This window comes from Plectropomus leopardus, chromosome 23 (assembly GCF_008729295.1).
Source record: "Plectropomus leopardus isolate mb chromosome 23, YSFRI_Pleo_2.0, whole genome shotgun sequence".
Taxonomy (NCBI): domain Eukaryota; kingdom Metazoa; phylum Chordata; class Actinopteri; order Perciformes; family Serranidae; genus Plectropomus; species Plectropomus leopardus.
This window is the reverse complement of record NC_056485.1, coordinates 2,446,310-2,470,316: the sequence shown is the minus strand read 5'-3', so window position 1 is coordinate 2,470,316 and position 24,007 is coordinate 2,446,310. Positions and strand designations below refer to the sequence as shown.

Sequence of the window (24,007 nt, the reverse complement as noted above, 5' to 3'; positions counted from 1 at the left end):
ACAATGGCACAATCAGTGCCGAGAAATCCAACAGAAGAATTTGTATTGCTTTATACAATTTTCATTTTGCTCCACTTTATAGTAGTTCCTGGACATTTGCTGATCAGTAGTTACCATCCTCGGGGTTGAGACTCCTTGGATCGCAATAAAATTATCGGCACAGTTGAGGGGAAATTCTGTGCTTAACATTTTTTTACTTTTTCCTCAATCTTTCAGACATAAAGATTGACATGTTGACATGAAAAACACAATCCATGCTAAACGTTATGATAGCCATGATTATGGGCTGCTTATCTTAAATTTGTGGCTCTTTAAATACAGTTTATTTTGTCATAACTGTGTTATTGAACAGGTGGCTATTTAAATTCATCTTATTTTGTCATCACTGTACAGTTTAGGTATTAGAGACAGTTTAGGTATTAGAGATTATACATTTTGTTAGTTTGACAAACTAACAAAATGTAAATGCATGTGTGCATTTCTTTGTTATGTTAACCATAAAAATGTATCGAAATATGTTATATATGGGATGTCCTTTATTGCATTTGGCTTATTCTCTCTGTGTAGTTCCATATTGTCTTGTGTCAATATGGTGGCATGGCACTTGGCCGCGTCCCAATTTTTTTTTTTTTTTTTGCCTAGCAATGTGAAAGCAATGACCCGCCCTATTCTCGCCCTGATTGGTTGGATGACACCCGTCATCTGCGTTTGTTGGATTGGTTAGATTTAGCGGGTTTGTGTAAGAATACCATGGTAAGCCAATCAGAACTAGAGTACGGCGGAGAAGGGCGGGTCATACTCAAACACTCGCCTCCCTCTCAAAAGGTGCTAACCGAGTTAGCCCTGTGTGTTTGCCATAGTGGTAGCCGGGTCACGAGCTGGTAATGTAACGTCAGTCGGTAAAACAGCAGTTATATTGTTCTGTTCGGGTCGAGACGCACACTTAGGCTTTAAAAAGGTAAGAATTCAACTCTAAGACGATGAATATAAACCAAAAGGTGTCTATGATATCAAGGCCCGTGTCTGTAAAATGTATGGATAAGCTAAGCTAACTCGCAGACTAGCTAGCGATGTGTTCAGTGAAAGCTTAAAGCGTTGAGAGGGATTTTAAATAACTTTGCGATTGGCTAAAATCCAACGCAATGATCCAATTATACGTGTTGCCCCCTACGATTGTGATACGTCGGCTAACGTAACTCTGCTAACATTACTCTCGCTAGACGCTAACGAAAGTAAGCCTCGGAGCCACGATGTGCGGCTAAATGAAAACACGAGAGCGATGCAAATGCGACATTGTTGTTGTTTTTTGGTAAATTAAATTTATAGTTCTTGGTAACGTTAGACCTATAGATAATAACCAAAGAGAAACAAAGCAAATCCACTCTGCAGACGCCACTAGCTACATAAAAACTAAATTAAGTATCGGTTTTGTGTTTTGCCCAATTATTTTTAGGGGTCCACCAAAGCAATAGCAACTTTCTGCAAAGGTTACAATTAAAGTCCAACTGCAATAAAATTATCGACAAAGGGGAGTGGTGTTGTATTTAACTGATACTGGTAGTGTTGCAATCTAAGTGTTACAACCATCTGTAAAACATTCCCTTGATTTTCTACAATCGGTTCCGTCTAGCGTTGAGCCACGTGACTTACCATTTGTAACGCTCAAGTATCGACTACTACTTTTTATCATAATAGATTGAATGCGTTTAAACATTATTTGGATACTTCTGATAAAATAAAAGTGAAAATCTCTGTGTCTATACTTGGAATTTGGAATATAACAAACACAAAACTTACTCAACTTTACTCAAAACTGAAACTTGAAACGAAGTAAAAGTTCCCATGCAGACACGTTTTTTTGCACTTTTTAATTACTTAATTTTATTAGTACTTTATTTTAATGATTATAAATCAACAATACGGATCATCTGCAAAATGCCAAATATCTGTCTCAATAATCGGCCAGGCTGGTAATCTGTCCACTCCTAATATGTTTAATCTCTTATTCTTGTCATCAAAAATGATCTGCCTACTATGTGTGAGAACAACAGGGAGAATTTTACATATTTAAAAAGTGCATTGTAACAGAAACTGCAGACTTTTTTAATAAGCATGTGTTATGTTTTTCCCAGACACTGTCAGCACAGTGCAAAAATACACCAAATGAGGCTTTTGCTACATAAATAGCAGCTCTTGAGTTGAATTGTCTGCTGTTTACGTAAGTAAAGGTTTTCTAAAGCTAAAATTTAGAGGGAAATGGTGTTGTTTTGTTTTTAATGTCAAAGTTCTGATGAACACCTGTACAGCATAATTTTGTTATGGTGAATCAGATTAATTTGGATACTGTCACTGTTTAGTGGTTATCCATTGAATAGTCATTGTTATCAGAGTTCATTATCTTGTGATTATCTCAATGCAGGTTGCAGGAAAGCGTTTGGTAATGTGTGCAACATAGGGTTTCCAAAATCACAATACTTATTGTCGATCAAGTTATTTGAATTAGTGTTAAGTCAACTGGTCAAAGCTTTGAGTCCTTAGAATTGTGGAGCCAATAATCTTTATTTCTTGTCTTGTGCCTTCCTAGCTCCACAATGGTGAAAATATTCATTGGAAACCTGTCGCCAGACACCACATCAGATGAACTTCGCTCTCTCTTCTCCCAATATGGGAAGATTGGGGAATGCAGTATTGTCAAGAACTTTGGCTTTGTGCACATGGATGACAAATCAGAGGCGGAAGAAGCCATCAGGAACCTCCACCATTACGAGCTAAACGGCCAGCCTATGAATGTAGAATTGAGTCGCGGCAAGTCAAGAGGATCCACCAAACTACATGTTGGTAACATTGCCTGCACCAACCAGGAGCTGAGGGCCAAGTTTGAAGAGTTTGGCAGTGTGCTGGAATGTGACATAGTAAAGAACTATGCTTTTGTTCACATGGATCGGGTGGAGGATGCCATGGAGGCCATTAATCAGTTAGACAACACGGCTTTTAAAGGTGAACTCTTGGGCTGGGAATAATGGGGAGTTAACCTTGTATGGAAGATGTAGTATGAAGAATATTTAATTCTGTGCTTGTGAATTGATAGGTAAGTTGTGGATGCGCTGCAGGTAAGTAAAAAGAGAAACGTGAAGGCATAACGGTAAGCAGAAGATAATAAGGCAGCCGTTATTATTTTAAAGCTGGTATCCGTAATGTCGCTGGCAAAAGCTACTGTTCACACCTGTTCTGGTTGTCAGTCAGTACAGTCAGTTTAAGGGATAGTATGGATTTTTTGAAGTGATGTTGTGTGAGGTGCATAGTCAGTGCATTACCTACAGTAGATGTTGGTTGGCACGTGCCCAGTTTAGAGAAGCAGGCGGGAGTACTGTAACTGAAGTTAAGTAATGTACCGATGTGGACAAGGGTAGCAGCACTTAAAAAAGTCACACCTATAGAAAACCCTTAATGGCTTAAGTTTCCCATCTATGCTCTTGTCAAAGCCACAAAGCTCCATTGACAAAACCAGTTATTTTATTTTGCTGAACACCAGGTGCAAGAAAGATTTATTGTCATTTTTCTTAAACATGGTTTAAGAAGAAATGAAGAAATGTTGGAAGAATTAAGGAGTCTCACAGCCTGGGGAAAGAAGCAGCTCTGTAGTCTGGTGGTTGGGTAGCGGATACTTCTGTATCTTTTTCCAGATGACAGCAGGGTGAACAGGCTGTGGCTGGGACGCTGTTGGTCCACTGCTGCCTCAATCACTTAGTTTGTGTCATTGTGTGACTTTGGTGAATTTGAACTAACCGTTTTAAATACCAAGGTAACACATAAACATAAAATAGCTAATCAAGGCACCGGTAGATCAACTCCTGTGTTGAGTGAGCTAGTATTACAGTTTTTTTCAATATGATCTAGCTTTGAAGAGAGTGGTAAAACAGCTTCAGATCTCTGTCGTAAAATAACTGTCTGATAGTAAGGGACAGTGGTGAAAACATTCTTAATATAGTGAACACTGCTGCCCCCATCCACAGCAGAACATTGTTTAGCTTCCATGTCAGTGCTCCTGCCTGCTTCTCCAAACTGGAGGGGTGGTGACTGGAATCTACTGTGTCTTGTGCACTAAGCACAAGTAACTCATACAACCCCATTTCAAAAGATCCAAACTATCCCTTTAAACTGACCAGCATTAAAAACCAGAACAGGTATGATCTGACTTGTCAGTTATATAGTGCGGTAGGTGCCCATTTGTGTTTTTTGATAATTCACCATACAAATAATTACCCGGGAAACCACCCAGTTCAACTGTGTGGTTTCGGCGCACATACTTGCCCATGCGGTCAAAGATTTTAGGCTGCACATGCGGTTCGTGCGGACCCTGGGCAGCATGAGCATATATAGCAAAGTTTTATCACGCAGCCCCTCATAGCTAAAAGGAAAGTATAATTTGAGCTGAAACTTTGCTAACTTGACTTAAGTTTAGCACTAGAAGATTGAACGCACAACCTTCCATGGCAACGCTGGTATCGTTGATGTAGTATGAACATCTTTGGAGTACCCTTTTACCACTGCAGGGGGTAGGAATGTGTGAAAGTTACGGATTTCAGCTTTAATAGCTTTTTTTTTAATGTTTAAATCATAAGCCATGTCTTATTGCTGTTTTTAGATTATATTTCAGATTCAGCAAATTGATTGATTAGGAGACTCTTGTATACCAGGAAGGAAATGTGAAGTATATTATTTAGAATAAATGCAGGCATCAATCCTTATTGAGTGTTTTCTTTTTAAGGCAAACTGATGAGCGTGAAGCTTTCGACTAGCCGCCTACGCACTGCGCCGGGAATGGGAGACAGATCGGGTTGTTATCGTTGCGGGCAAGAAGGCCACTGGTCCAAAGAATGCCCTCTAGACCAAAATGGCTACCACAGAAACGGCTCAGAGCCTAAGTCTGATGGATACGATTCGGGATTCGGCGGGCGTGCTCGCAACAGGGGTTATCCGGACTTCAGCGGCGAGCCGGAGTATGATGGCGGCTACGCTCCTGTACAAGGTTTTTCCCGGGGTGCTGGTCACAGTGGCAGCATGGCAGGGTACAGAAGGGGTTCGGGCTACGAGGGCGCAATGAGATACGGGCCGCCCCCAGGTTACGGCATAAGCGCTGTTGCTGACCATAGCATGGCTCGGATGTACGGCAGCGAGGCGGCATACAGGGGCAACGGTGCAGTCTATGGCGCGGTACCAGGCTACCCGGTGCGACGGTCGCCTTATGAGGAAGGGGATCCGTACGGGGTCGTGGACTACTACGAGAAGTACAGGGCCAATTATGGAGGCAGTTATTTTGAGGAACGTCGCGGTGTCCCCTTGCCTGCTCCAGCAACATCCTCCTCCACAGCTATAATGAGGGAGCGTGGGCCCCCCGCTAGCCTCGACCCATACGAGTGCCCTCCCCTCCCTCCTCCACCAGCCCCGGTCACCTCATACTACGCACGTGACCGGAGTCCGATTCGGAGAGTCCCTGCCGAGGCAGATGGATACACATATGAGCGTTCGCGCCTTTCTCCGGTGCCCACCCACCCAAGAAGTTCTACCTACGACCATTCGCGGGATCCGGGCGCTGATCGGGCACGGTATACATACTAGCCTTTGTCCCATACCAGTCAGGTGACAGCTGTCTGACATTTAGTGGATAGGATAGCCTAAGTGCCATTGGAATCACTGCAAATGAAATATTATTGATACGCAGGGGATAGTAGAGGCTAAAGCTTAGCCCTCTGTGTGTGTGTGTGAGGAGTTCGGCCAGTAAAATTATGGTTACAGTAAAATTAACCAATGATAGCAAATGAATAGATATAATTGTGAATGGTTGAATGCCCTCACATGCTATGATCTCATTCCAGGTTATACTTTAAAATGCAGTACAACTAATGCTCAGTTGACCACCTTTTATTGTCTTTTTTTACGTGTTGTGGTATTGGCGCAGTTCTGAGAAGGCTTAAGGTGGATTTATAGTTATGCATCAGCTCTACGCAGAGCCTACGCCGTAGTCTGCGCAGGTGGCCTAAACTGTTAATTAACAGGAAACCCCAGTAATGAGTCCCAAAACCCTGGAAGTGAGTTAGCGTTTCAGCACCTCCACTTCCTTTGTCTCAAACTCAATGGGTTTTATTGAATGGGTTTTTGGTCAGAGGCCCGAAATGGCATCTATGGTTAACACAAGCTAAAAAGATTCTCACGTTTTTTTCCACGACAGACAATAGCCAACACCCCACTGTTAACTTTGAAGCTTTTTTGTGTCTTAAAAAAGGTGGTTGTTAGCAAGTGGCTAAATGAGACTACAGAACGACATCACGCCCAACATGGCTTTATAGCCTTAATGTGGTGCGGTGTATTTCGGTTATAGCCTAACATTAAATTCTTACTTATACAGATTGCATTTAGGCATCAAAAATCATGAGCGGTGTTCGTTTGTCAAGATTATCTTGCTGAACAAAACATGTAAGTATCATAAACCTTTGGTGGCCTTTGTTTTCTGGCGCAATCCAAAATCCAAGGGTTTTTTTCTGAGGGAACCAGGGCGAAGCTGACTACTGTGTTGGCCTACAGAAAAATGTCCTCCCCTGGGGCCCTCTATACTTGTGTGTGTGGTGCGTCTGTGTCACACTGTAGTTACACCTCCAAAATGCCAGTCAGTGGTGGAACTTCTGTGAAATGCTGTGAAGTTTGATTGATTCAAAACACACATCAAACATGGCTTAATAGTGACAATTCCAAACACAAGTACACAAATTGGCTTCATTTTAACCTGAAGCTTCACAGACCAGAACACTTGCTTGACACGTTTAACACACAAATACAAAATGCTAACACTATTCGCACAAGCCTATGGCATTTTACATTGTATAAATTAGCCTTGCAAAGTTCTCCTCCACTCAGAGACAAGAGCAACATTTAACAATGGTAATGTTAGAAAATTCTGCTCAATTATAACCCTTTAAAGTTCACTTAAATAACAGTCTTATCTTAAACGCGTATTCCTCACAAGTACAACATGCTAACGCTACTAGCACAAGCCTATGCTGTTTTACATTGTATAAATTAGCCCAGCAGCTAGCAAAATTTTCCTCTTCTCATTGAAGCCAGGACCAAGAGCAACATTTAACACAGACAACACATATAAAATGTGGTTCAATTACAGCTCACAAGGTTCACTGTAAAGACAATAGTCTTTTTTTATTAGACACGTATTCCCTCAAATACAGCATGCTAACATCATTAGCACAACCCATGGCATTTTACATTGCATAAATTAGCCAAGCGGTTAGCAGACTTTTATCTCTATTCAAATGAAGTAAGGATAAATCACAGATTAAACACAATAAATTGTCCTCAAAATTTATTTTGTTTTATCTGTGAATTAAAAGTAAATAAAAACTTTGTTCCCAGTGATAGAAATTTGCAACACATAGTTATATTTATAGAGAGGTGTGTGTCATGTGTATACCCAGAGCCTACGACGTAAGTACGGCGTCGATTCGACGCAGAAGTATAAATCCTGCTTTAGCCCAAGTGCAGATCCTGGGTTTAGCTGTGACCTGGTTGATAGCTTTTCATGACACTGTAAGAACTGAATCTTTCTGCTGTGAAAGTAGCTTTATGTTTATACACTCTTTAGGTTCAGTTAGTGGAAAAAAAATAAATTAGTGCATGGTGCATGTTTTAAAAGTGAGTCTTTAGTCTCGTTAATAAATTTTTTTTTCATCTTCTATATAATGTGTATTTTAGTGTATTTGTGTACGTTCATGTTGTTACCACATGGCGAAACATATAAGAGTACTGAATGCTTCATCACAAACTGTCTAACTTGTGGGCTTAAATGTAACACCTGTACATAATATGGACTTGCACAGAGTAAAAAATGGTTATATCTAACCTTTTGTGAATTTGAGTTGAAAGTTTTTATCAAGCTACATCAAGAGTTTTTTTTTGGTCAGTAGGCACATTGCTTACATCAAATAGATTTTTGTTGCTGTGATAAGTACTGTATGAGGCTTCACATCTTTCGCTTCATCATATGTTGGTGTCATAAAAAAAATGGCCTCAGTTGCCTATGCTGTCTGTTTTGATTTATAACATTTGGATTAAAATTAAAATTTGTTTGTCCAAAGTCTGAAAACTGTGGTGTGTTTGTTTTGTCATTTTGTATATTGTCAAATGGCATTCACAGCAAAGTGCAACATTCAAACTATGAGAAGGAGATTCACCATGTTTAGGGGAAAAAAGGGGGAGTAGAAATGCCACACACGATCACTTATAACTGCAGCTTGGATCATATCAACTCTGAGGTGTTGGCAGACATAATGGCATGGTAACATAGGGTGTGTGGATAAAATGTATCATTTAGGTATTGCTCGCCACATCAGACTGAATATCCATTTTAGCATACATATTGGCCAATCTATTCAAATTTTAGGTGTGAATAGCAATTTAAAAGTCTGGAGCTTAGATACTTGGTGATTATTTGCCACAGAACACAAAGTTCAAATTATTTAACCCTTAGTGCCAGCTTTAATGTTACACACATTTGTATAACTATGTGCACAAAATGCACTTTCCAAATCATGCTATAGAAAAAAAAGATTATTTTCTGCTTCCATTGATTTATTTTTTTAACCAACATCAATCATAATCATCAATTTTTTATTGTTCTATTTTAATTTCATTTTAACCACTTAAATGACAGGTTTTGTCATGATGCCTCTGTATTTTTAGATGGAAAAAAAGTATTTTCAATACTACATGCAAAGTCGTTTTTTTTATTATCACAGTTTGGGATGTGTCAGTGATTTGCAGTAACATTGATTGTGACAGTGTATATAGTGGAAATAGCATGTATTTTCTCCGTACGCCATATATGGAAAAAAATAAAAAACAACAACAAAAAAAAAAACAAAATCAGATGGTAAATAGTGAAAATGATCAATTCCAAGTCGAAAGCCCAGAATGACACCCCGCACATTTTTTTGCACTTAACATTATAAACGTAGCAATTTTGTTTGCAGTGTATTTTTTAACTTATTGTTGGTGGGAGCGTAAAGGGATTGTTAATCACAGGAGCCAATCAGTTTTTAGAATGAGGATATTGAAAGGAACTTTGCCCAATAGAATACGGCATATGAAGTCTGGCCAATAGGAATGCGTCTTACTACAGCGGCTCATCCCACGTCCAAGGGATCATCCTTTGTGGTGGCCCGTTGGGCGCCATTTTGATTAAAGTAATGTGAGACGGGATTGTAGGCTGCAGTTTCAGATATTTTCTCAACTTAAACAAATTTCTATCAAGGTCGACTGACTTTCGACGGAGTATAAGCCCTTTGAGTGCACCGAAAATGGCCACGGGCGCAAACGCAACTCCTTTAGGGAAGTTGCACCCAAGTATTGGCGCTAAACGAGGATTTGACGCCGGGCCTGGTGCGGGGAACGGGCTGATGCCAACGCCGGGGCCGCCCGCATCCTTTCCTTCGCTACAAGGTTTCCAGCCCCCGATGCCAAGTGCATCTTTTCCGCAGCCGCATCAGTTCAGCCCTGGGCCAAGTTTTGCGACCCAGGCTCCACAGCAAGCAGCCGCGGGCGGCGGACTGGCTAAGACAGGTGAGTTAACCGAACGTCCGCTAACGTTCCAGCCTCGTAATGCGGCATGAGTTAATGCTAATGCTAGCCAGATAATGTGGCTAAGTATCATCGGCTAAAGGCCTCACAACGAGCCCCAGCCTTGCGCCAAATGGGGACAATCCCGCTAACGTTAGCTAGCTAATACCTTTGAGCGAGTAGCGAATAGTAATAGTTAGCTCACGTAAGTTTGTATCATTCAGACTATCCTCTACCATTGCGTTTGCTCGTAAAACGGCTAACGTGTATCATGAACACTGTAAACAGTAGTAACACTAGTAACTAACGCTGGCGAGATTGAAGTTCTGTGTAACATAGGCCATCAACCAATGAACGGTTACCGCTGTGTTATAACGTCCTGCTGTTATTGACTAAATGTCATGCTGAACTTATTTTACATTACACGCTAAGTTTGGTGGATTAAACGTGTTATTGACATAAACGGCTAACGATAAATAGGCATATTTGCGGTCCTTTTTTGTTTCACAGCTTTATTTACCAAATATATGTGCAAAATATGTCACAAAAATAAGATCGGAGACACACGAGAGCACTAATAAATTGACGTTCTACACATAACACAATAAATGAGAATAATCATTTAAATACCAATACATAACCCAAAACAAATCTTTTAAGAAAGAATGGACACCGGCAGAAACAAAAATAATACACGTTCACATCACATCAGGGAGTTTGCCAAATAGGGTATTGTAATAATCTGAAAATGTGTTGCACTATATAAATATATATTATCAAGAAAAGATAGAAAGAGGGATGTGAACCTAAAAACAATGTTTGTGGATAAAGAATTTCCATTAAAAAATGCAAAACCATATTCAAATATTTGTTATTTATATCATTATAATAACCAATTACAGCTTTAAGGGTAAAATCATTAGTGATGTTACAGTTATTAAAAACATGACAACTTAGATTAAACCAAAAATTCATTGTGACATGCCTCCCCCCTCATGTCAAATAATTCTTTGAGCACCCAGCAGGGACTTCCTTGGCTAAGGAAAGGGATATCCAACTTTTAAATGCTTGTGTTTTGTGTTTATTACTAATGCCTTCTGGACCCAAATCCTGGTGTCAGGATAAAAAGGCATGTTATATTTAGGAATTGACCAAACTAATATGAGTGCACAATGATACAAGTCATTGATACCAGCCTATATTGGCTTTGAAATGAACTACCAAAGTTAGCCAACATTATTTGAATGAATATCATATACATTGAAAAGAATTGTATTTCATGCCTCCATCTACTGGCTATTGTAAATTAAGTGTGGAAAAAGTGGATATATGTTTGGTTATTGGCCAAATAAGTTGATCTTTATAGGATATCAATAAACAATACAATACCATGCATCCCTGAGAATTACACCATTTATATGCGAGCCAGAAACTGTGAAAACAGATTTTTTTATTATGTCAGATTTTACAAATATTGACCCTTGAACAAATTATGCACAACGTAGACTTCTGTCTTAGAAGTCCCTTAATTCTACATGTCTGGTTAAAAATGTTGTCAAAAATATGTATATAATATACTGTTTTAAAAAAAGCAACAAATTCTATGCTCCTGCATGCACGACAATAGTGAAAAATCAAGGCATTTTTTTAACTCATGGATGTCGCTTACTAAACGTTAAACTTTAACTTTTATAATGTCTGCCGTGTCAAGTTACTGATTGTGCCTCAGTTGTGTACAGTTTTTCACTCTTTTAATGTTTGCTCATTGTATTTGCCCCCATACTTACATTTGATTTGAATAAATAATAATATGGTTAGTTTTGGTGGAAGAGAGTCATGCATTTGTCCCGGTCAGTCAGGGAGGCTCAAGGAAAAATATCCCTTGTCTCTCTCGTTAGATTTCGGTCAGAAGAAATCGAGAAAGAAGAGTCGCTGGAGCAGCGAGACACCCGATCAGAAGACAGTCATTCCGGGCATGCCCACTGTCATTCCGCCTGGACTGACCAGAGATCAAGAGAGAGCATATATAGGTAAATTTTTTTTGTTAAAATAATGACACCATTCTCTTTATACTTAAGTTTGCCATGTTATTGTAATTTTAAATGCAATTTTGTTTCATAATATGTCTCATTAATTATATTTGTTTGAGGTTCTAGTTTTCCTACATGGTGCATACCAGCTTTAATGTTACATTTATGTCCTGTTTGCTGACTTCCCAACAGTTAGAGCTCTCTAAAGGCACCCACAAGACGCTTTACTAACTATATATTTCTAATCATACTTCCAATGTATTTGACAGTGGCATTGCACAAAGTGGGACTGTCTAATTTTGCTCCAACTGTTGAGACAAAGCAATCACCTCCAATGGTTATAACTGAATGATGTAAAGTTGTAATTAAGGTTATCTCTCTTTAATGGAAGTGAAGTGGTTCTGCTTTGTTTCTGTGGTCTTCTGGTTTGCATACCATTGGGCACCCATTAGCAAGAGGACTTTGAGATAGATGATTAAACACAAGTGCTTGCTGATATCTGTCCTGGGCTTTTAGGTCACTGCTCACTGTCTTGCTTGATCCCCCTACACATCATCAGTATTGTTCCTGTGCATGGAGGCGTTCCTCATAATGTCCTAACATGCCAAAGTGTGCTTCTGTTTCTATTGGTCCAAGTGTGAGCAATGCTGCTTCAATGGCAAGTCAATCCAACATATTTACATTACTAAACCAGTTAATTCAGTGGGCATTGCAAATTGGGAAACACTAGATCTCTGTTACTGTGCTCTTAGTTTGGCCTGTAAATAAAAGGTAATATGAAATAATTTGATTTGAATCTCAACATGCCTTCCAGCAGCAGTGTAGCACCAGCATACTGCCTTCACAGGCCCTCAATGGGGTGTTCTGAAGCAGATAAATCCTTTTTTGTCAATAACTGACATCGTTATTGATTCTGTTCACTCATTGGTAATGGTTGTTCTTCCTTGGTATGTAAACATTCATTTGTGCCCACCTTCTGTTGGTCACATTTCTCGTTTCCTTTGCTCATTCAGTAGATCCCCTAAAACAATCCAAGGGAAGCGTTTTTAAGATGAAAATCGCTGTGAACTACAATTCACAGGTTCTGTATTCATCTCTATAATTCAGAGTAATTGTTTGGGTGACCAGTGAATCTCTGTGTTTGGGGGGGTATTTCATTACAGCTTTCATAATGTGCATGGGATGACTGATTTATTTATTTTTTTCATTGCCTTCCAAATGTAAGAGTTGTCTCTGTCACTGCTGCCCCTCAGTGTTAGACCTGTGGAGTGCAAAGAGTGACCACGATCACCTTTTTTTGTTACTGAAACGTGCAAAACAAACAGATCAATCAGTGATTTTTAGACTCCATGTGTCCTTCAAATGCCAAAGCCGTTAAATATAATGTGTGCAGTATCTGAAGCCATGTCTTCATGGATGAAAACCACCTGTTAGGCTGAAATATGAATGGTTTGGCAGGCATTTTTAGGAATCATGGTCTAGACATTTACTGATGTGGCCATGTTTAATCATTGTCTGGGAAGAGGGTAGTCCAGTTGCTGCTAATGTAAATGACCTCTAGAACATACGTGTTCCTCTGATGTCCTCCGACATGCGTAAGTGGTCTCATGCTTTAGAGTCTTACCAGATGTTCATTTGATCTCCCTCTTATTTTTGATTTAACAGACTCACCATTTGTCTTTACCTCAGTAATGTTTGAGACAGTGCTCTGATGTGCAGAGCGTTGTCTCCCTGATGTTGTTGTGGTAACCACATTTCTCTCCATCCTTGTTTTTCTTTCCTAACCTGAATTCTTCCAGTCCAACTGCAGATTGAAGACCTGACTCGTAAACTGCGTACAGGAGACCTGGGAATCCCTGTTAACCCTGAGGACAGGTCGGAAAAAGATTAAACCCATGAACAGTAACATTTTCTCTACCTTCTTGACTTTTTGGAAGACAAATGTTGATTATATGTGGTTGTTAGCCTAAATCTCAGACTGCATAGTAGTGTTAGCTGGCAGAGGTAGAGTTTAGGTAGATATCTCCTGAGTGAAGGCATTATTTAAACTGTTATTTACAGTGTCAAGTCTAGTGCTAGAAGAGACTTTATCCACTTTAATATATTTGTAAAGCTCTCAGTCTGCTACACCATCCCATTACAAGGAAGCTTACGTGATTGTGTTTTTCCTGCTAGCTTTAGCCTTTTTTTCAATATACCCGAGTAGCTTGCTTGAATTAATAATGGTAAACTTTACAGGTAGAACAAAATTTGGTAAGATAAAGGTAAGGTTACCTACATGGTAATGACTAAGAATAAGACATAGTGATGATGATTATTTTAAACTGTACAGTTGAGTGCAAAAAATGTCACCATCCTTTTTCAAAACCTTTTTTTAGACTGTCTGTTAAACTACAGCCATTTTTAAAGATTGGATATATGATTTTTTTTTTCCCCTCAAGACGAGGACACTGTTTGCAATTCCATCAAAATAAAACATTCTATCAAAATTAAAAATTCAATTTTTTAAAATTGAAAATTCATATTCCTTTAAATATTCTTTCAGTAATCTGATTAAGTGCAAAATCGTACTAACTGAAATTTTGAACAAATAGTTTAAACAAATGTATAAAGTTGAATGTTAGTTTTTTCTATGAAAGCAACAGTTTGAACACAAATTCTTCTCTTAGTGTCCATTTTGTGGATTTTCCTGAGCTTTTTCTGGTTTTCATCCACTGCAGAATAAGTTTATTTATAGCTGTAATACCATCCTCAAGTTAAGTGTTTTGTTTTTTTTTTCTATATTTTTTTAATCAAACCAATTGTTTATAGATTTTTTTTCATGATGTAATGGAAAACAGTGTTTCAATCTTGGGTTAACAAAACCCTTAATAATTGAATTTAATGTAATTTGGTAAGAGATGGTGTCCTATGGTGAAGAAATAAGGGGATATAAATACTTAGGCAACCAGTAAGTGCGAGTTGAGTTTAGATGTATTTCAGCTGAGATCATTTAGCAAATCACTGCCAGAACGAAGCTAACTGTCTTAAATCTATGCACCTTTTTATTGGACTATTTCTCACTCTGCTTAACAGTTCAGTGGAGACATTGCTTCAGCTTTAGTCTTCTAGTATTTATGCATCATGGTTTCATCCACTGATTGTTTAATGTGTCTGATGTAGAGTCCTGTGTGAATATATGAATACATATATGATGCATAATGTGTAAAGATTTTCCTCTGAAACAGGTTTGGGTCAAAACACTTAAACCATTTTTTAAGCCTTGAATATTTAACATCTTGCTAGTTTTAAATCGTTCAGATGGATTGGCTCTTTTGAAAAAGTTCGCTGGTACCCAAAGGTTCACACAAGCCCCATCAACATGACCCTGCCTAACTTTTTTGCTTACTGAATATTATATAACTGTTTGCCAGTGATGACTGAGCTCATGGCTTGTTGCCTACATAACAATATACCAGTGATCAATAGGATCCGGATATAGCAAATGATTCTGGTCATCTCTGGTTTTCCCATAATGTGGCTTTAAACATTTCCACCCAGGGGGGAGGGGGGGCGTGTTCCAGTTTTCCTTCTGGACTCTTGAGCTCTGGAAGAGAACTGCCAGAATTGTATGTGTTCTGGAGAAGCAGTGGTCAGCTTGTAACATAGTTTCCATAAGGATCTGTTCCCGCAGGACGTGGCTTGCTCTCAAGAGTGTGTGAAGTTGACCTTTTTGTTAGCTAGAGTCCCTGTCGCCTGTACACTGTTTAGAGTTTCTCTTCATAATCAGACATTTCCACAGCACTCTTATAAATCACTCCCCAATCTAATGGGACAGAACCAACTGGGGGTGTTTCAGGTTGTCACCGTTGGAAGTTTGAAGCATAAAAGGAAAATCCTATTATTATTTTTTTTTTCTCACTCTTCACATCACATGGACACATGTGGCTCTCTGATGGGAGAGCATAGGAAAAGGTGGATATCTAATCTTAATTCCTTTTCTCTAACCCAAATTACCCCACATCAGCCTAACCCTTTTTCAAGCACAGAGCCTCCTTAACGCAGCAACACAGGTTTTCAGCATCCAAGGGGAGGTACGGACCTCTTCCGCCACGCCAACACCAAGCAACTCTCAAAGCCAGCGTTTCTGCTTAGGATTGCGAATTTTGCTTTGGTTTCTTTTTCCTTACCTCCCAACTTTCCTTTCTTGTAGGCCAACAATCCTGTATGCAGGTTTAGTTATGGCCATGTTATTGTTCTTTTTTTTTTCTTTGTGGTTAATGCCCCTCCAGTGTATTGGGTTAATTACCACTATACAGCTTTGGTTGCCCCCTTTCTACCCAGAATTGTATAAAAGAATGGACTCTAGCCTTTGCAATGTCAGTGCAGAGTTCCTACATAATTTTCTTTTTGTTTTGAGTTCACTCTTGCACTGGCCATGAGTCACATAGTCTGCCTGAGAATTCTCTCAGTAGATCCAAATTTCTACTTTTAAACAATTGAAATTTGTTTCTAAGACATTGACTTAAAATTCCTGATGAAGATTTGAAATTCTTAAAGTCTTAGTTAGCTGTAGGGAGCCTGTGTGATTGTTAATGGCAGAGCTCCACTTCTCGAAAGGTATTGATGATGTCTGTCTTGTCTTTTGTCTGCCATTTTCAGGTCTCCCTCTCCGGAGCCCATTTACAACAGCGAGGGCAAGAGGTTAAACACCCGCGAGTATCGCACGCGAAAGAAGATCGAGGAGGAGCGTCACTCCCTCATCACTGAGATGGTCGGACTCAACCCTGACTTCAAGCCTCCTGCCGACTATAAGTACGATTTAATTATTTGTTGTCCACCTGTTTTTATCTATAGACACAGTCTGTTAAGTTAATTAATATCCTTTGAAAGCGAAGCAAATTGTTATGATTTTTTTTTTTTTTTTTAAACATACAAGACAACAACCAACTTAAACAAGACATGGCCCAATATGATCCAAAAATATATATTTTTAAAAAAAGTTACAAGAAAATCTCATGAAAATAAGTAAAACAAATAAAAGTAAAAAAAAATAAATGTTTAAACATAATTTTTAAATATAAATTTGAAATCATAATGTTTTGGGGACATTTTTCTCTATATTTAGTATAATTTTTAAGAATTGAAAATATTTTTTAGGTTGTTTTGTTGTCATGATGCTCATTGCCTTTTTTTCTTGTGTTTTCGAAAGAAATCAAACCAATTTTCTCAAGTGTCAAAAGTTTTAGCTTGTGAAATGAGCTGAATGTATTAAATTCACTGCCTGGGATCCAAACTTCTGCAGTTGTGACACTCTGTAGTTTTTTAAAATTGAAAACTCAATATATTAATCTGTGTCCCGTGTTCTAAATGAGTTAAATTTGGTTGTGTCTGAAATAATAAGTGTCCTCACTATGACTCATATTAAAATGCACCTGCTCTGTGCTGCAGGAAAGGTTTCCACTCAGGCTGAGCTTTACGGGGCTCAAGCATTTGCTTGTTCATTTTTACCATCATGGACAAATTATTGTAGACCTACAAACTACTTAGAATGACTTGAACAAAGCAGCATACTAACTCCAACAAATCTAAGATTTAAGATTTATTTACTTATTTTAACAAACACTGAAATGAGATTGTCCTCTGAAAAGAAAAAAAAATGCACATCCAAATTCCTTCATGAAATGAATACCTAACCAAGTAACGAAGATCCCAATAGCTGACTGTTTGGGTCCAGCCCTAGTCTCAAAATTTGTCGCTAGAAGCTTTCTAGAATACAATGCACATACTTGTAAGTTTAATTGGAACAGAATGCTGGTTACCAGCCATGGCAGATGAAGCTCATGATTGTCCGCGTCCAATCACCAGCTGATCGATAGACATTGTTCTCTGCTTGCTTCATCGATCGAATATAAATTTAGGCCCTGCTCAGAAATCAATGACATCCGCATTTCTTCCTTTGCTTCTCCAAACTACCAAAAATGATGAGCTGCCCTGCTGTAGCCTTTTTGATGAAATACCAACCCAAACAAAGCTTTGAAGGGTTGCTATTATGGGAATATCTGCATGAATGGTTTTTGATTTTGTGCTAAGAAAACAGTTGATTGGTGCTGATACACATCTGTATGGTGTAATATGATAATTATGTGCCCACAGTTCCCTCTAGGAGAAACAGAAAGCTGTTGATTGCTCCTAGTAAATGTTTGTTTATTTATTTATATATATTTTTTCCCCACAGACCTCCGGCCACAAGAGTCAATGACAAAGTTATGATCCCCCAAGATGAATACCCTGAAATCAACTTTGTTGGTCTGCTCATCGGGCCACGGTAAGGCCAACTTAACGTGACTACTCTGTTGCATTTTTGACACGCTTTACAAGAAAGAACGTTACCAGCCAGTACAGTTGATGTTGATGTGAGCTAAGCTTCCTGCTTTTTTTTTTTTTTTTTTTTTTTTTTTTAAATCTGTTTTTTTCAGTGGTAATACACTGAAGAATATTGAGAAGGAGTGCTGCGCCAAGATCATGATCCGGGGGAAAGGTTCAGTGAAGGAGGGGAAGGTGGGCAGAAAGGACGGGCAGATGCTGCCAGGGGAGGACGAGCCTCTGCATGCTCTGGTCACCGCCAACACAATGGAGAACGTCAAGAAAGCTGTGGAGCAGGTTAGATGGCAGCAAGTGCCATGACACTCCTATCGGGACACTCCCCATTTGCTCAGCTCTTTACACTGAAATGATCTGATCTGAAGATTTTTACTTCAGTTTATTGCTCTTTTTATTCGGTCTGCCTTTGCGACTGTACAATATGTGCAGTATTTGAATGCTGAGAGTTGTGTGTCCACAGATTCGCAACATTCTGAAGCAAGGCATCGAGACACCCGAGGATCAGAATGACCTACGGAAGATGCAGCTGAGGGAACTGGCCAGACTCAACGGCACGCTGAGGGAAGACGACAACAGGTCAGTTGCGAGATGATCGGTGATGAATGTCCTCACTGGAGGATTGAAACGCAAGTGTGTTGTGGTCAGCTGCAGCTACAGAGTGTGCCTCTTTATCTCTGCAGGATCCTTCGTCCCTGGCAGAACTCTGAGCCCCGCAGCATCACAAACACCACCCTCTGTACCAAGTGCGGTGGAGCAGGCCACATCTCCTCTGACTGCAAGTACACCAGGTGATGACCACTTCATCAGTTCACAGTATTTAAGCTGAAGGCTTGAAGTGCTTATGTAGGCTTACTAATGTTTTTGTAACACTGTTTGCTGTTTTGCTTTGTACAGCTCTTTCGCTGCCCACAGAGCAACAGGTGGCGAGCCCCCTCAGTCGGCTCAGGACAAGGCTCGTATGGACAAGGAATATCTGTCCCTGATGGCTGAGCTGGGGGAGGCTCCAGTCCCCGCATCTGGTGGAGGACACAACAACTCCCCAGCAGGAGCACCTCGGGCCACGGGACCCAACAGCACCCAGCCACCGCCGGTATGACTGCAACTACACAATATTTCTAGACAATTAATCTGTTGATTGTTTTCTCAATTAATCACTTTTTTGGTCTATAAAACTTGAGAAAATGTGGATCAGTCCCAAAGTTCAAATAATGTTCTCAATTACTGTATTTAGTTCTGTCAAAAACCTGATGATTTTCAGTTTAGTATCATGGAGGAGCAAAAACACGAAAATATTCAAATTTAACAGGCTTGAATCGCTTTTATTGAATTGCCTTTTTTTCTTTCCCTTTAAATTTTACTCAAACCAGTTAATTGATTGACTGTTGCAGCTCCAACTACCAATAAGTTAGCAGCACACATGATTCCTCCTCTCGTGAGTGTGTAAAGGAGCTTAAATGACGGGTGACTGTTTGCGTGCAGCAGACGCGGCCTCCCTGGATGAGCTCCGCTCCGGCTGAGAACAGGAGCTTCCACGGCATGCATGGAGGGCCTGGTGGCCACGGAGGACCCCACAGCTTTCCTCCCCCGATGCCCAACATGGGAGGCCCCCCTATGCCCCCCCACCCCAACGGCCCGCCTCCCCCCTGGATGCAGCCCCCTCCTCCTCCCATGGGCCAGGGTCCAGGACCTCACGGACACCCCATGGGTAAGAGCTGACATGAAGTTTTTACTCGTCTAGTCGCACTCAGACGGGACTAACATTAAAGGGGAAGTGGGGATTAAAGTATTCACTGGACTTATCTGTCATTCACCCAATTGGACAGCATTTTACCAGTCAACTGTGGCTATTACTACCGACCAGTGCAGATTACTTAACAGTCAGCCCACCTCAAGGGAAATAAATCCTGTCAAAATGAGGCTTTAGGGAGTTGACAGATAGTGGAAGCTGATGGTAAGTAGAATAAAGGAAGTAGGTTTTACTTCTGTATGATATGGTGTAGCACAAGCTTTTTATAGTCTGTGGTGCATGCACACATAAGCTTGTTTGGCGTTATAAAACCGTGAGTGAGTAATCTTGTCCACATTTTGTGCACCATGCGGAGTAAACGGTGGCACCCAAACTTCAGTATAGAGGAAAATGTGTGACGTTTTGTTTCCTTGCAGGCCTGCTGCCTCCTCCAATGGGCATGATGCCACCACCACCTCCTCCCCCCAGCAACCAGCCGCCTCCGCCCCCTTCTGGACCCCTGCCACCATGGCAGCAGCAGGCTCCACCTCCCCCTCCAACCAGCAGCATGGCAACCAGTACACCGTTACCCTGGCAACAGAGTAAGATCACACAAAAATTGTATTTGAAACCAATCCGTCATCTTATACCCAGTTTACATACAGTGTCGGAGTAAAAAACAATTCAGACGATTCTTAGTTCAGTCCTATTTTTCCTTGTGCTGGAGGCTACAAGGTCTGCTGTGAAGGTAATAACAACTTCTAACAATGTGACAACTTTGCAAAATGCCTGAAATAGTTGGCTTCTCACTGCCAAGTACAGACATGTTTGTTGTGTGAAGTGCTGCCCAGAGACAATTTGAGTGACCTAAATGCCGAACATTGTTTCAGACGGACAATTAATGGGCTTTTATTTGTAGACATTTCTTAATGAACTGCCGCCTGGTCATCAAAACGGTCACATTCAGGTCAGCCAGTTCTCTTGTATCTGGTTATGGTAACTGCACGTCCTCGCTGGAGTTTGCACACATTAAATTCCCAAAAATAGGCTGGTTTCCATTAACCCTCAAATTGCGACAATTGAAATTGTCACTATAAAATACACCTAATGGAAACACGTCAAATTTGAAGAAAAAAAACCTCCCATTTATCACAAAAAAAGTTTTTACGCTTGCATGAAGTGGTATTTTGTACTGACACCTTGCACCCTGCAGCTACACTATAAGGTGATGAGTGAATGGTTGGCGCTTCAAGGATGAGGGAGGATGAGGGAGAGATGGGATTCTGACCCCCGACAGTTTCAAAGGTTCAGGAGAGCAAGCCGAGCGCCACAGAGCTGACGCGTTACATGAGAGCAAACCCAGTGACCCTCCGACTGTTTGTTAGTGGTTGTGACACTTAATAATTTATAAAGTTTAAAATGTAAAAATCAAACAGTTGCTCAGTGCTCTAAATTATTCTGTTAAATTTTGTTTAGCATGAAGCTGAAATGGCAAGTGTTCTCTGTGCTGCAGAACAGAGTGAGCTGCGGGGGGCTCACGTGTTTGCGTTCCAGTGCTGCTCACACCGACACTGAAGTGGCTCGACTCAACAAGAGTCAAAAACGCGTTAATAACAGTTGGGTAAAATGATCATTCTTGTCACTGTATGTGTAACTGGTACAGCAGCAGGACCAGAAACACTGAAAAGTCAATGGTTAAATTGAAAAACGAATATGTACTCAGTTATCAAATAGCCAAATAAACAGGCCGAGGAAACAGAAGACCTGTTCTTTATTGTGGTATTCATTGTTTATATAGTTAAACCACAAAAAATTTCGAGGTTTCTTGCAATAAGTAATATGATCAAAAATGCTGGTGTTGGCTGGTAACTTAATAGTAATACCCTGACAGGGAAGGAGCGTCGCACTCATGCCCAGCCCTACAATGGAGTGATAATTTGGTGTGTCTGTTGTAGTGTGAACGTTCCGCTGACAGCAAAGAGTTAAACTCTAGCTTCCCACCCTGCAGATACCACCACCACATCCAGCCCTGGCACAGGCACCCTGCCTCCATGGCAGCAGCCCCAGCAGCCCGCAGCCTCTGGAGCCCAGCCCCCACCACCATGGGGCACCCCGTCCATGGTGCCGCCTCCCCCCGGCGTCCAGCCCCCACTGCCTCCAGGCGCACCCCCTCCTCCCCCTCCACCACCTCCAGGCTCAACCGGCATGATGTATGCCCCCACCACCCCCCCCACCCATGGACCCTTCCAACTTTGTCACCATGATGGGGATGGGGGTACCGGGCATGCCCCCCTTCGGCATGCCTCCTGCCCCCCCACCTCCTCCCCCTCAGAATTAACCCTGCCACAGAAGAATCGTCCTCCCACAGGAGCTCCACTTTGTGGATGTGCGCTCACAGAAAAAACATAACCAGTGCTTTATTTTTTATTGATCCTTGATATTGTGAAAACATCTCTGAAACAATGAAAGGTTGTGTTAGTACAATTTGTAAAGTCGTGTAACTTTAGTAAATGAGTTATTTTTCCTGTTTTTAAAGTTTGTATGAACACACGTGTGTGTGTATACAAACACCAATGCTCCTGGGCACGCGTCCTGCATTGCTCCCGTAGTTTGTCACGTTACTTGTATACCAAATAAACTGCTCAGATAGCCAGCCAGAAGTTTAATTTCTGCCTCATCGCTTCAAATGTTCAATTCTTAACACTTAACTATTATTGGATTTAATATATTGAAGTTCAACTTGCATGATTCATCGTAAAGGCCTCACTCACAGATTTATACTCCTGTCATGTTCCCTGTGTTGGCTTTGAGTTGAATAAGAATATTTTTGTAATAATGAGATGTGAAGTGTATCTTAGTTCTGTCAGAAAACCTTTTTGTAGTACTGTCTGATTGTTTTTCAGAAATACCCAGGGTTTTAATCGTCTTTTCTTTCGTTACTTGCCTGCGTCTCAGTTGTGACATTGAGTTTGAAAAGGGAGACTCCACGCTGCACCCCGCCAGCCTCGGACCCCCTGCACTACTTGAATGCTGAGAATCTGATATATCCTTGTTTTTCTGCATCTCTGCTCTGACAAGACGCTGTGTGCAGTGTTTGTGTTGCTTCTGCAAGGACAAAAAAAATCACTTTTGTCCCTCGAGTTATTAGAAGAAAAAATGTTAGTTTTACTCTGTTTCTGGAATCAGTCTGTTGTGTTACGGCGCTTGCCTGAATGAAAAGCTGTTGAAATCTTGCTTGGTTTAGTATTAAATTGATTCATTTCACCTTTTTGTCATTGAGTACGGAGTGGTTTCTCCTTTCATGGCTGTGAGACCCTTTGTGTCAGAATGCTTGCCAAGAGTCTTTTTTTCAGGCCAGGACCTGTTAGCCGCCTCGTTCAGATGTGTTACATAAGCTCGTTTTGTCAGGGGGCCTCACACCCCCTCGAGGAAGCTTGGACTGACAGAGACATTCAGTATGTGGTTTCCAAAAGAGGGAAATTAAAAGTCTACAGTTGCCAAAGTCACTTTTCTTGTGCTCCATTCATATACCCTCCACTTGTATTGAAACTTTGAATTCAAACAATTTAAGATTTGTCAGCAAAACATGGGGAAAAAGGCAATGGGCAACTTGGCAAGAAATGTCCCACAAATTGCAAGAAATTAGTTAATTTATAATTTTTTTTTTTTTAAAGCTGGGTTAAATGTCCATAGAACTATATTTATATTTTGACCAATTATTTTCAACACAACTTACATCAAGCAATAACTTCTCTCAATATAAATCATAAATGTATGCATTGTATGGTACAGTCCTACTATTATGACAGAGACAGCAACAAGTACAGAGAAATAACAAAAAGAAAACACACCTGCATCTGTTTACACATATAAAAAGTTTCTTGCATGTGTATTATAGAATAAATAAATAAACTTTAAACAATAAAATATGAATACAAATTCATATCATAGAATTATATTTATAATTCAAAATATTTTTAATGACTAACATAATTTTTAAGCAACTTTTTTCAGATAAGTTTCCAATATATATCATATTATTGTTACCGTGATTTTTTTTTTTTTTTTGCCAATGATAATCGTCAAATTAAAAACTGATATGGTGCTAACGCTGGTTCCATATTGAGAGATCAACCCAGCAAAGTGTTTGCTTTATGGTGACAATGACATGGCTTGAATTAATTTTCAAGGACAAAAATTAACTCGGGTAATAGTTAAACTTTCTCTCAAACTGGCGTTTTAATACTTTTACTTATTCAACTTG

At 40.2% G+C, this 24,007-nt stretch overlaps 2 protein-coding genes across 2 annotated transcripts; both read left to right on the top strand.

Moving 5' to 3' along the window:
• The first annotated feature begins 825 nt into the window (after nt 1-825).
• rbm4.1 (RNA binding motif protein 4.1) lies at nt 826-8,152 on the top strand. The gene is made up of 3 exons (XM_042512225.1): nt 826-958; nt 2,585-2,997; nt 4,769-8,152. Exons 2-3 carry the CDS (start codon nt 2,592-2,594, stop codon nt 5,617-5,619), a joined length of 1,257 nt encoding a protein of 418 aa, XP_042368159.1. The 5' UTR covers nt 826-958; nt 2,585-2,591; the 3' UTR covers nt 5,620-8,152.
• Nucleotides 8,153-9,242: 1,090 nt separating this feature from the next.
• On the top strand, nt 9,243-23,007 carry LOC121961896 (splicing factor 1-like). The gene is given in 13 exon segments (XM_042511990.1): nt 9,243-9,627; nt 11,523-11,654; nt 13,454-13,529; nt 16,296-16,448; nt 17,872-17,961; nt 18,113-18,296; nt 18,478-18,593; nt 18,698-18,805; nt 18,912-19,107; nt 19,497-19,722; nt 20,181-20,345; nt 21,752-21,956; nt 21,958-23,007. Coding segments are annotated over 13 exon segments (2,037 nt in total). The 5' UTR covers nt 9,243-9,365; the 3' UTR covers nt 22,082-23,007.
• Nucleotides 23,008-24,007: the final 1,000 nt, after the last annotated feature.